The 13,977-nt window shown below is 42.2% G+C and overlaps 1 protein-coding gene across 2 annotated transcripts in view; it reads right to left on the bottom strand.

Moving 5' to 3' along the window:
• Positions 1-13,977, bottom strand: part of RCAN2 (regulator of calcineurin 2) — a 233,395-nt gene that overhangs the window by 89,888 nt on the left and 129,530 nt on the right. The window contains exon 1 of one of the 2 annotated variants that reach the window (XM_010863077.1): positions 13,450-13,909. The exons of the other annotated variant lie outside the window; for it this stretch is intronic. Coding sequence (XP_010861379.1) covers positions 13,450-13,536 — 87 coding nt within the window. The 5' untranslated portion in view covers positions 13,537-13,909. Of the gene's footprint in view, positions 1-13,449; positions 13,910-13,977 lie in introns of those variants that run through there. 2 annotated transcript variants of the gene reach the window in all.

The raw sequence follows: 13,977 nt of genomic DNA, 5'->3' as shown, positions 1-13,977 counted from the left end.
CAGGGGAATAACAAAAGATAAGCAACATAATTCAAGGATGCTCGGACTCTGCAGATTCTCATTCGCTCTGGCTGGCATGAGGCAGCCCCTTCTCCATGCCAGTCTCTGCAGCATCAGCCTGGGTGCAGCCACAAACACACTTCAACAGGCAAGGATCTTGTGTCAGACTGGGTGGAGAGTTGTGCCCATGGTTAAGATGCTTCCCATGGCCCATTGGATTGGTCTTGAGCATACGGTCCAAATTCCTTCACAACATGGGCCCAGCGTCTGTATAATGCAGCCCCCGCACCCAGGGCTCTCCTTCCTAGGAGTCACCATTCTCCTGGCATTTCTGCTTTGGTGGGGGCTCCTCTCTTTTGCAAGGAGCCCCTCTCCTATGTCCATCTTTTCTTCATCTGTTGAACACCTACCTAATCTTTAAAGGTGTAACTCAAGAATTACCTCTTTGGGGAAACCTTTCCTTTTCAATCCAGACCTCCCTCCTAGAGGTTTCCACAGTGTACTGGGCTTACTCAAACCACAGCCTTTTCTGAGTGCGATGTGTCTATTTCTTACCTTCTCCTCCATCAGCTGTGCACGCCTCAAGGGCAGGAATCATGCCTCCATCCCGAACTCACAAGTACTGAAGCAGTGCCTACTACCTACCAAGCACTCTGCCATATTTGTTAAACATCAAATGAATGGACGAGATGTCTCACTCATACTAAACATAGGCATCAGCAATAATTTACTGATCATCTATATCCCAATAGCCCTTAACCTAAATCTGTATCTTTTTTTAGGATGCAAGAAAGTCATAAATAAGAGACAGCATGAATTCAGGTTTTTCTGCCTCCAAAGACCAAGCTACTTTCCACTATACCATTTTACCAAGTTCCTTCTTGGTTCTGCCTCCAAGAAATACGAAATGAGAATGTGAAGTAACTATATGTGGAATATAAACTATGATACAAATGAATTTATCTAAGAAACAGACTCACAAACATAGAGAACAGGCCTGTGGTTGCCGAGGGGGAGGCCAGTAGGGGAGGGATGGATTGGAGGTTGGGGTTGGTAGAAGCACACTCTTACATATACAATGGATAAGCAACAAGGTCCTGCTGTACAGCACAGGGAACCATATTCAGTGTTCTGAGAAAGGCCCTGACGGAAAAGAATATGAAAAAGAATATGTACGACTGAATTACTTCACTATACAGCAGAAATTAATACAATATTGCAAATCAAATATCCTGCAGTAAAATAAAGTGATAAAAAAGGAACGTGAATTAACATGGAGCAAATTTGAATGCATCGATTGAGCACAGAGCTTGAAGAACACTTCTAACCTGAACTGCTCAATGAAAAATAATATTTCCCGCCTAATCAGAAGGGCGGCATCAGAAAAAAGTTTAAAAATAATAAAAAAATAGAAGAGTGGCATGAAGATGCATTCATTGAGAGAGGGTTCAAGTCTGCTGAGGTTTACATAAATGTTGATTGTGGTTAATCATATGCTAAGTGTTACTTAAATATAGAATATTATTTTGCTGAGCACTATAAAATATAGAACATTTCCCTACAAAGTAAGAATATAAAACAGATCATCTACTATCCATCTCATTAATAATTCAAATCTACTGCTTCTTCATCCAGGCAATGAATAGCAGGGCTTGTAGCTTAGTTATTATTTTCATTGGTTTGAAGTATCACAGAACTGTTTACTAGTTCTGTGATACAAGCTAATAAGCAGTCAGAGGTAGGGGTACATGGCAGAATACAGAGTTTCTAGGGCCAAAGGCCTATTAAGCAAAAGAGAAATTGAGCTTAGCTTGGGTAATTAATTAAATTTCCACCTATCTCCACAGTTTTAAAGTAGAAATGGGAAGTCAAAGTCAGCATTGGGAGTATTTCAATTATAGTTTAGCATAGCAATGATGAAGCTAGTCTACCATCCCATATGAAGGTGGCACAATAGTAAAGAATCCACTTATCAATGCAGGAGACGTGGGTTTGATCCCTGGGTCAGGAAGATCCCCTAGAGTAGGAAATGGCAATCAACTCCAGTATTCTTGCCTGGAAAATTCCATGGACAGAGGAGCCTGGAGGGCTACAGTCCTTCGGGTTGCAAAGAGTCAAACACATCTGACCACAGCACAGCTCAAAGAGAGGTGTTTAAATATGATTTGAAGAAATGGGTTCTGAGTTCAACTTCTCTTTTTCCTAAGGCCTAATAGGCCTTAAAGCCTCTGTATTCCACTATAGACACTGCTTTCAGAATGCTTGTTAAAACTGGCCTTGGGTCTGGAAATCCAGACTAACTGTCTGGGTCTGTGAGTCCTCATGCCCCTGCTGAACCAGCTGCTTCCCATGTGGTTCTGTGACCTCAGTGTGAGGCTGAGGTAGGGCACTGCTTCCTCTGTGCAAAGCTGAAAACTTTAGCAAAGAGTCTGCTAAAGTAGGGCCAGTTAGGGAGAAGTGTCTTGGGAAGAAAACTCAAAACTCTGTACAAGTTTACAACTAGTAATGAAGATGAAGATGATGATGATAAAGGCTGACATCATTACCAGTACACTGCTGTCTGCAAGATCCCATGTTAAGTATTTTATATATTCAACTGGCCTTAATCCTCACTGCCAACCTATGAGGTAAGCAGTGTTTCCTTCCTTTGATAATTGAGGAAACTGAGGCATGGAGAGGTAAGGCTCTCTGCTCAGGGCCACACAGTAAGCAGCCAAGGGGCCAAATGGAGAATTCCAACCAGGATGTCTGACTTGGAGACTGGGCTTGCTTCCTTCTCGTGTGCCTCCGTTAACAAAGGAGACCTCTCTATAAGTCAAAACAGCGTCATCCTGTCTGGGAAAAATGAAACTGTGTGGAATAAAGGCCAACACTGCATAACGACGGAGCACAGGCTTTTGCATCCGACAGGACTGTTACCTTCTATATCTCCAGAGTCTCCAGTGAGGTTTTGAATATGGAAGGCACTCAATACATAGTTGATGAATGAATGAATCAAAGCACTTTGCCGGTGCCTGATGAGTAGTGAGTGCTCAATACACTGTTGCTGTTCTTAAATTGGCTCATTGCTTACGCACCCTGTTCCAGGAAGGTGGCCTGAGGTGGTTTTTCTTAGTCAATACCTAAAGGGACAGTGAAGTCACGTAAGAAGAAATCAATTCTCTTAGCTGTACTATTGATGCAGGCTATAATTATATACCGAGAGATCTTGTTTAGTGTTGTGCATTAAACCCTAATCCAAAATTCCCTTGATGAATCACGTGATCTTATTTAACCTTGGAGATCTCCAGCGAGAAAGCTGAGGTTTTTTTTTAATAATTTGAAAGCCTGGTCCAAAAGTAAAATAATATCATTGCAATCAAAACCTTCACCACTGCTGTTCTACAATTCTTCAGAGATCACCCTTCACTCAGTCCTGGAAAGCATTCACTGACATCTAGAAAGAGGTGGCGGAGCTGTCATATCAGTTATTATCCATCTATTGGTGAGCCCCTGGGTTTTCCAACACTTTTTTCTCCCCAACTAGATGGCATTATTAGATTTTGAAACAGATTTTCAAATAAAATCTAAAACACAGGCTATGCCTAGAACTGCCACTATGTTAGATTTATTAAGAAAATAAGTGATCTTCACTACTGATTTATGTAAAAGTAGTACTCGAAACTCCAATAAGTAATAGAAGACAAAAACAGTATTTTGAACACTAGAGGAAATACTACTATGAGTTCAAAGTCTTATCCTCTAGGATGTACATCTTTTCCCCCCAAAAATCGATGAATGGCTTGTTAATCCTTATGGATATTTTGGCAGGAGAAACAGTGAAGCAAACCACAGTTCAAGACCCAGTTCTACCAATTAATAACTGCTGTTGTTTCTGTTTAATTGCTAAGACGTGTCCTATGCTTAGTGACCTGATGGACTATAGCCCACCAGGCTCCTCTGTTCATGGGATTTCCCAGGCAAGAATACTGGAGTGAGTTGACATTTCCTTCTCCAGGGGATCTTACTGAATCAGGAATTGAACCTGTGTCTCCTGCTTTGGCAGGTGGGTTCTTTACCACTGAGCCCCCTGGGCAAACCCTAATAGCTGTGTGATCTTATGCAAAAATTTAACTTCTCTGTCCAGAAACCTGTTTAAAACAGAAAATGGATACCTCATGCTATTATGGGGATAATAAGGAGTATCCTGACATGTGCCATGTACTCAGAAGTATTTAGTGAAGAAGAAGAGTTGTTAGAATTTTTTAAATTGCTTGACAACATAAAGTACTGAACCATGAAAATGACTGTCTCGGGGGGGGGGGGTTACATTTGCCATCACGTGGGATGGTTTAATGCTTAACTTAGTAAATTTTCCCCTGCTCATCAAATCTTTGGGGTACAACTTAAAGACTGCTCACATATTACTTTAGAACCACTAGAGATGGAGGAAAAATACGTTACAACTAAGTAGCAAGCTGTCTTATTGTTGGGACAAGTAGAATATTAGTAAAGATGTAATTTGGAGGCTGAATGAAAGCTGGTCTGCAGTCCAATATAACAGAGAAGGATAAATTTATTAAAGTTATCTTTCTGGAAGTGAAGGGTAGAGATCTTTTTGCAAGTATTTTAAAAAATTCATAGTTTAGAACTTGTGTATTAGATTCTGGAGAGTAATTGTGCTCCTGGACTGTAAGGATGTAAACGTTTTTTTGGTATATAACAATAAAACGAAAAGGTTATGAATTTCTTCCCGTCCCCTTCCCAATCACACTCCACCTTGGAGGACTGTTTAGCAATTGTTGAGACTTCTGTTCAACTTTTGAACAGGAACCTTCTCTGGGTTCTCAAGTCCCTGACATGGTTAGAAGCTCACGGTTTCCAATAACTGGTTAGATAGGCCAGAGAGGAAGAGAAAGAAACCTTCCATGGTTAAGGAAAAAAAATATATTTATATATAGTATACACATGCAAAGGGGCTTCCCAGGTGGCACGAGTTGTAAAGAACCCTCCTGCCAATGCAGGAGATGTAAGAGACATGGGTCTGATCCCTGGGTTGGGAAGATCCCCTGGAGAAGGTACGGCAACCCACTCCAGTATTCTTGCCTGGAGAATCCCAAGAAGAGCCTGGTGGGCTATCGTCCATGGGGTCACAAAGAGTCAGATACGACTGAAGCCACTGAGCACACACACACACACATGCAAAACATTTTCATGAGTGTGTGCACGTGTGTGTATGTACAGCTGTGTATTTTCCCCCGGAGAGATACATTTACCCAAAAGAGGAATACAAAGGCACATCCAGTGAGTATTTTCTATAGAAGGTCTTAACTTGGTGGATATTTTCTTCTCAAACATTTTTAAGATAAATTCTCCATTCTAGATAGAGCGGAGAGTTCACAACTTATTTTACCCTGTTTGAAGTCCTCATTGAATTATCTCTCAATCTTTTTTGAACTAGTACCTTGGAATGAGCTAAGATTTAGAGCTTGGAAGGAATACATTCCCTTTACATAAAGAAGTTTTCCCATTACATAAAGAAATTCTAGGCCAGGCATGGGCTAGAGGGTTTATGACCTCCCTGGAAAGCTGGGTTATTCACCGCAAAGCTGTGATGCCATTTAAGCTTACAACCTAAGCATACCTGTGATAATAAATGTTTCAGGTATCATTTTCTTTTCTATTTGTCAATTTTAAGTTTCATCAGAAAGTACTAAAACAGGCTATTATAAATTGTCGATAGCTGTATCCAGAATCACTAAGGTTGCAAAGGGTACTCCCTGAGTTATACATTAAAATCTGCTTCTTTAGGAAAATAACACTAATGAAGCCACTGTTTTGCTGTTATTGCTTTGAGTAAATCTGACACTCAGAGGTAGCAACTGTCAATGTCTGAATTACTTTCCCACAGTTAAAAGACTCGAAACAGAGAGGCACGTTTTCAGTGGGCTTTCCTGCTTTACCATGTCATTACTTGAATACTGTTCCTTGCCTCTCCCTGATGTGACAGGTGGCTGCAAAATCTGCCTGCTAACCTTCTCAGGGAGCATCTGTCACTTGAAAAAATCCCTTCCTCCCACTCTGAAAGGTGTTTGGTACTTTCTTGAGAGGTGAGATAATATTCAACAGTACACATTTAAACATGTTAAGTTTCAGGTACTTTTTAGAGTTACTGTCTAACATTCAGTTTTACATTAACACATTTATTTCCAAAATGGCCTCAGTTCTAGTCCATTTTGTTACCAGAGGACAAACACGCTTTTGTTGTGAGGGTCAGAATCTGCCATGAGGAAGCCATCCCATCCTCCACACCGCAGCCTCCCTACACATTCCTTTTTGGTTTTCAGAAACTAAAGATGGTCTGGAGATGTAATGCGAAATAAATATTATTTAAAATTCTTGGTGGGGGGGGGAGGGAGGCTCACAAGGGAGCACAATATATGTATACAGATAACTAATTCACATTGTTGTACAGTGGACATTAACACAATATTGTAAAGCAATCATACTCCAATTAAAAAAAATAAAATTCCAGCCGTTGAACAATGAGGGTTTCTGTCAACTTTAACATTTGGTTCCTAAAATTTACCACAAATATTTCCAGAGGGTTTCAATGTTTGAGAAGGAAATCATACACAACTCAAATTCTTCTAAGCTGCTGAGCGAACACCGTGGTTTTTGAAGATTCTGAAAGAGCTTTAGAGCTCTACAGAACCAAACAGGTTGACAGCAGCCGGGTCCTCTGCCCAGCACTGAATTTGCAAAGCATAAGAAACAGGCATGAAGCTTGACAAGCTCTCCTAACAAATACCCACAAGCTTCTCTTCCAGATCAACCCTGCGATCCCTCCCAATACCCACATTTTCATTTGTGCCACTTGTCTCCTCCCAAAGCAGAGGGCAAAGCACATCACCCCAACTCTGCTCCATCATCCTCCTCCTCTGCATCCTGCCAAACAAAACTAGTCATGGAATTTTCACTGGTTCAAATGACAAATAGATTTCAATGTACTAAGTGGCCAAGATGTGCTGGCTTTTTCTTTTCATAACTCACACAACAGCATGACACAGACTGTGAGTCAGTCATATACTTTTGTGTGAAAAAAGTAAATGAAATTCAAAGAGCATCAAGCACTTTTCTTAGCATCATTCCTGTGTGTCCAGAAAGGTTAAGAGACTTGCCCGAGGTTGCATGGATTGGGAGGATATTGGGAAATTCTCAAAAGCAGAGGAGAGAAAGCAGGACTTCTGAGTCACCTTGGAAAGGCCCTGGACTTCTAGATGGGAAGAAATAGTCCTATAGCAATCCTAGGATTTCAAGTGTATGAAGAATTATTACTCTGAGAACAAATTTCTGCTTCAATTTCCCCTTCTTCCAAGAGAACCACCAGGCTTAAAACATAACATGAGGGATTTAGCTTAAGCACAATTTCAAAAAGGAGCAGCATGAAAAAAATAAAAATTACGGTATGAGACCTTGATAGCCTGGTGAGGTCCCTGAATAGGTCCCTGAACGGATGAATGAAACAGGTTAAACCTGGAAACAGGTTAAAGGGAGCGCTGGGTAAGAACACATCAGATAAGGTGGCCTCTCTTTGCCTCTACTGTGCCCAACTACTGGCATGCTTTTCCCCCAGATCGCCACACAGCCCTTTCACTCATTTCAGATTCCTGAATGACACTAGAATAATGACATTTAAGAAACCGCCACCTTGCCAGAAATGCTTCTACTGGCCACCCATTCAAAAGTGGTCAATGGAATTTTTGGAGAGAGAAATATGGTGAAACGCATCTACCTGATTTCCTCCTCTTTGGGGAACTATTGATCTAGCAGTCCTGGCAAAATTTCAGAAATAGGAGCTTGAAGGGCCCCCAGTGCAACCTCCCTTCCAGCAATGCACCTCCTCACTCTGCTCCATCTTTCTTCAGAACCCTCATCACTGCCTGAAATTACATGCATGCTGTGTGCTAAGTCACTTCAGTTGTGTCCAAGTCTCTGCAACACCATGGACTATAGCCCGCCAGGCTCCTCTGTCCATGGGATTCTCCAGGCAAGAATACTGGAGTGGGTTGCCAGGCCCGCCTGCAGGGGATCTTCCCAACCCCAGGATTGAACCCGCGTCTCTTCTATCTACTGCATTGGCAGGCGGCTTCTTTACCACTAGCGCCACCTAGGAAATTATAGTATGCATTTATTTACTAGTTTGCTGTATGCCTCCTGGGTTAGAATGTGCACTCTTCTGAGGGCTGGGATGGTTGTCTTGTCCATCTCCCAGTGCTTAGAGTATCGCCTGGTCAGGAGTTAAGTGCACTGAACATACGTTTTTTATTTTTTTATTGAAGTGTAGCCAATTTACAATGTTATGCCCATCTCTGCTGTACAGCAAAGTGACTCAGCTATACATATCTATATTTATATATGTGTGTATATATTCTTTTTTTAAACTTTTATATTTTATTCATCATGGATTTTTGTATTATATTTTCTTTCCTTTTCTTTTTTAATGGTGCAAGAAATATTATTCAGTTACTGAGTTTCTTCACCATGGGGCATGTGGGATTCTAGACCCCAGACCAGGGATCAAACCTGTGCCCCCTGCAGTGGAAGCGCAAAGTCCTAACCACTGAACCACCAGAGAAGTCCCCTTTTAACTATTCTTTTCCTTTATGGTTTATTCCAGGAGACTGGATACCATTCCCCGTGCTATACTGTAGGACCTTGTTGTTTGTCTAGTATAAATAGTTTGATCTAAATCTCCAGCTCCAAGGGTCTCTGACACTTCTGATCTTCTTATAAGACCTGCCATGTTTCCCGCCTGTCCTAAGGAACAGAAAGAAGCTTTATGAGCCCCTGTCTCCTGTATGGATGCCCAATGAGACAGGACTGGATCCCTGGACTTGAATTAGGAGCCCTCCAGCCCAGAGAAGAGGCATCCACTCTCTTTCTGTGTGGGAAGCTCTCACTGCAGAGAAGGGGCAGTAGGTACAGGTAAAGTCTTAAAGCTATCAGAAATGTTGCTTCTGAAACTGCATCCATCAAGGCTTTGCTTAGGGCAATGGATCAAGGTGTTTAGGCAGAAGTTATTCTAGATAATACCGGACTGACTTTGCCTGTACCTACCTGTGTCTAGAACACATATGATGCTTACTTTACACATGATCATCTATGCCCAGCTCCACTCCAACCAGCCAAGTCAGAAGTCCTGGGCATGGGACCTGATCCTTGTCAATATTTTAAAAGCTCTCCAAGGGGATACCAATGTGTAATCAGATTGAAGAACCACTGGACTAAAGTGAAACAAAAATTTCATTACCCATCTTTGGATCTTTCATTTCCCCAAGAGTTTGGCTCCTTGTTGAAGGGTGGGGGTAGGGAGGACTATTTTCAGAATATGAGAAGAAAACTCGAGAAAATCAACCCTGCTCACCTGCGTATACACAGACATACACACAGAGACACACGAACAAACAGATACACACAGATACAAAGGCACATATACACACACACAAATACATGAACAAACAGATACTCGCAGACACACAAACACACAGACACAAACACAGACATATACAGACACACATCGATACAAACACACAGACCCCAGAGACACACACAGACACACATACACACAAACATACACACAGACACACAGGCAGACATGCACACACAGACACATACAAAGATACATACACTCAACACACACAAGCAAACTCTACAGTTCACCATGTCATTTTCCTTCTAGTGAGAGTTTTGAGTTTATCTTTCTGAGCATCCTTTTGCCATCAGACAGCTAAGTTCCCAACACTACCAGTGGGATTTCAGGAGAAAGACAAATATGGGGGTGCATTTACCTTATTTCCTCATGTGTTTGGCATTACCGCTTAAGCCACTTTGACAAAATTTAGGAGATGGGAGCCTGCAGGGCCCCCAGTGCAACCAGCAGAGATCCCTCATGGAAGATAAGGTTTCCTGAATTGCTGTAAGTCACTGCATTTGCATTTGCTTCTGCCCCCTCAAATAAATCACTGCATTTGCAAAGAGAGGCTGCTTGATTGCATAACCCTGGTGTGGTTTCTATTCCATGGGGGCTCCAGGTAGAAAGGGAGAGTTTGCAAAAGGCAAAAAAGCCTGAGATCAAGCAAGCTGGATGCAGGCAGGTGAGACAAACCCTCATCCGGGTTGCCTCCCTTTTCTCCAAAAGGAATATTAAAGGTTTAGAAGAAAGAAACTCCCGGCTCCACTGTGAGTCTGGAAGAGATGATTAATGAAGTTTACCTTCGGTGAAACTTTGGTGCCAGAATTTGACATCTGAACCTCTCTTCATGCCACTAAGCCATGCTCATTTTTGAACAAGGAACATATAGGTTTCCTCAACCAACCTCTTTGGCCTGTCTTAATTTTGCTTGATTACTGCTTAATTTAAATGATTAAATGGCTAAGTGACCAGGTTGTGTGTGTGTGTGTTTGGGGGGATGGGAAGGAAAATGCTTTCTTTGTCCTGGATTGTCATTGTAAACTCAGCTGGAGATAGGACATTCCAATAAACTGGCAGAAATAACTCACCACCTTCAGAGAATGTCTGAACATACCTATGATGGCAACAGCTAACATGTATTGAACATGAAATATGTCAGGCATTGTGTTAATTGTTTTCCATGTATAATTTTCTTTAATCCTCCCATCAAGCCAAAGAGGCAGGAATGACTATTATCCCCATGTTACAGATAAGAAAACTAAAGCACAGAAGGATTCAGAACCTTGTTCCAAAGAAACAAATCCATGGCGATTGCAAGTTACCAATATTTAGCAGGAAGGACATACAATGCATCTTTCTGGTGGGAATCTTCTCAGAAAACCGCACATGGTTCTGATGGAAAATGTGAGAGGCTTCATCACCCCGCCCCTCCTCCCCGTTTCCCCTCTAGTCTCTCACAGAGATCCTGCTGCAGTTAAATGCATTGACTCACCTGTCTGTAAAATGAGCTGCCTCCCCATCTCCGCGCCCTCCCTTTTCCTGTATCAAAATCTACCCATCTTCCAGTTAAGTACCACGCTTAACTTGGGGTGCACTATGGCGCCATCCCAACCACTCCAGTACAACCAGCTGTAAGAATTTTGTGTCCCCTGAATTCCACAAAATACTCTGCCTTTAAGAAATATTGGGCTTGTTTGCAACAACATGGATGGAACTAGGGATGATCATACTAAGTGAAGTAAGTCAGAGAAAGACAAACACCGTTTGATATCACTTATATGTAGAAGCTGTAAAAAATGATACAAATGAATTTATTTACAAAACAGAAATAGACTCACGGACATAGAAAACAAACTTATGGTTACCAGAGAGGAAAGGGGCTGGGAGTATAAATTAGAAGTTCGGAATTAACAGACCCACTCCTACATATAAACTAGATAAAGGGCAAGAACCTGGTGTATAGCACAGGAAACTGTATTCAACATCTTGTAATAACCTATAATCAAAAAGAATCTGAAAAAAGAATATATATATATATATAGAGAGAGAGAGGCTTCCCTAAGGGCTCAGAGGGTGAAGAATCTGCCTGCAATGCAGGAGACCTGGGTTCAATCCCTGAGTCCAGAAGATCTTCTGGAGGAGAGAATGACTACCCACTCTAGTATTCTTGCCTGGAGAATTCCATGGACAGAGGAGCCTGGCAGGTTACAGTCCATGGGATTGCAAAAAATCGGACATGACTAAGTGACTAACACACACACATATATATAAACATATAACTGAATCAGTTTGCTGCCCACCTGAAACATTGCAAATCAACTATATTTCAATAAAAAATAAATAAAATATGGAATAATGCTTAAAAAGATAAATATTGGGCAAATGGTTCTTTCTATGTCTATATTACAAATACCTACGTCATATAAGCGTATTTTAAACTCTCTTCCACTATGAGCACAGTGCCTGGCAGACAGCAGTTCTCTGAGAAATATTTTCTCAACATTATTTCGTGGACCAAAAAAGTCTATATTTTCACAGGACAAGCATGCAATTAAACGAGAACTGTTAAGAACAGAAGGGCATTGTAAAGTTTTACTTTAGGTATACACAATTGTATTCCAGCCCGGTGTTCAGAGACGGCTTTTACCCAGTTACCCATACTTTAAACAGGTTTTAAACTGGAGGGGCTTTGTGGACTGCTCTCTTCTGGAGTGTATACAGCAGGTATGACCAGCCAGACTGTCTCTACACGCATGTTTGCACTGTGGACGCAGCCGTAGGCAGCACCCAACCATTCCCTTCTAATTTTCTGAACCTCAGTATGACAGGTGGTGGACACTTCATAGTACTGCCATAAGAATTGGTAAACACAGGGCCACACATTTAAAATATGCAGAAACAACAAACCAGATTCTTGAATCCAGTTCAAAAGAGTGTTCAAAACCGTAATCTTGAATGACAGAGCCATCCATTATGCTAGTGGACACACACATTCCCACCTGGGAAGCACCAGGGAGTCCTCTTGCACACCCCAAAACAAAGAATTCCGGGTCTTCCTTTAAGTCAAGACTAAGGGAGGGTGGGAAACGATCATGCAGTGTGATTCCCCTTTCCTTCCCCCTGAGACACAATGAGCAAGTGTCCTTTTTGTTGTGTGTGTGAACTGCTTAAATAAGAAGCTTCTGCTAGATCTTATTTTCAATATGAGAGGAGAAATCAAAATTCCCATTTCGCAAGCATGGCACCTTTTTCAGAACACAAAAGCAAAGGGGCAAAAGGAAAGAGAACGTGTGTCATCAGGAGACAATTACCCATGACAATCAGACAACTGCTGCAGACGTCTACTCAGTGAGGACCAGCGCCCTAGGATACTACATCTCGAGATGTGAAATTTATTTATGCCTGAACTTTCTTTATGGAAAACTGTTCAGGGGAAATGACTTGCTTCTTCTGCCTGACAAAGGAAATTTAGACAGCTCTTTTCCAACTTTGATTTTCTGAGAGCTGGGGATTGAAACTGCTGTCTTCAGAAGAGCTTTTGTTCAGTTTGCACATCATGGCCTATGTAAAGGACGTTCCATGAAGAGGTTAAGGTCCCATGATCGGGGTGTCCTGGGTGCGATCATTATTATATGCGCTTTCTTCATTGAGTCATTGATTTGAAACCCCTCAAAACACTAAGGACTAGCAAATTCTTATTGACACGGAGACTATGAAAACATGTCTACTGTGAAAAGGATTGACGGGGGATCACCTAATAGGAAAGGCAAGAATACACAGACAATGATTTTTCAAACCTTATCACATGCAAAATGAATGCGCTGGTCTCTCTTCTAACTTATTCTAATTAACAGAGCCAGGCACTCACCCCATGCATTTCTAGCACAGATCCTGAGCTGAGAACTATGAATCAAAGTCCTGTTCCCTTAAGCTAACAAGGCTGCTGGCAGCTTCGGCAAACAGCAACAATGAAACAGAAGATTGCAGGTGCGTACCTTAACCTCCTGGTTGGTAAAGACCTCCACATCCACCACGCAGGCAACCAGAGTGGAAACATCACAGTCCATGCTAGGGGCTGGCATTCCCCCTCCGGAATTGACAAGAAAGAGTTAGGCAGCCTCCGAGTCCTGTGGGCTGGGAAGAACCTTCCAGGTAGATGGTGCCGGGGCCGGCCGGGCGCTGCCCTGCCCTGGGGATGGCCGAGCCGGGCACCTGAACCCACTCGGCTGTGCGCACACACACAGCCCGCCGCGGCTCAGGCAGCGCGGCAGAGTAAGAGCGGCCGGCTCTCTGATGGCAATGACATCACCACAAAGACTGACACAAGCTGGAGCTATTTTTTTTCCCCCAGCCTTTTATCTCTAGGCAGTGCAGTGGAGCAAATTGAACATGATTATGTGCTAAATCTGAACTCAGACTAAATCAATTCAAGCAGTAGCTCGCTAGGAACTGAGTCATAGCTGTTGTTTCAGCCGAGTGCTTATGTTTGCAAAAAGCCAGGGTGGGGCATGGGAGGGGGGCGG

The sequence above is a fragment of the Bison bison genome, unplaced genomic scaffold (assembly GCF_000754665.1).
Source record: "Bison bison bison isolate TAMUID 2011002044 unplaced genomic scaffold, Bison_UMD1.0 scf7180017864487, whole genome shotgun sequence".
Classification (NCBI taxonomy): domain Eukaryota; kingdom Metazoa; phylum Chordata; class Mammalia; order Artiodactyla; family Bovidae; genus Bison; species Bison bison.
This window is presented reverse-complemented; position numbering and strand designations above follow the sequence as displayed.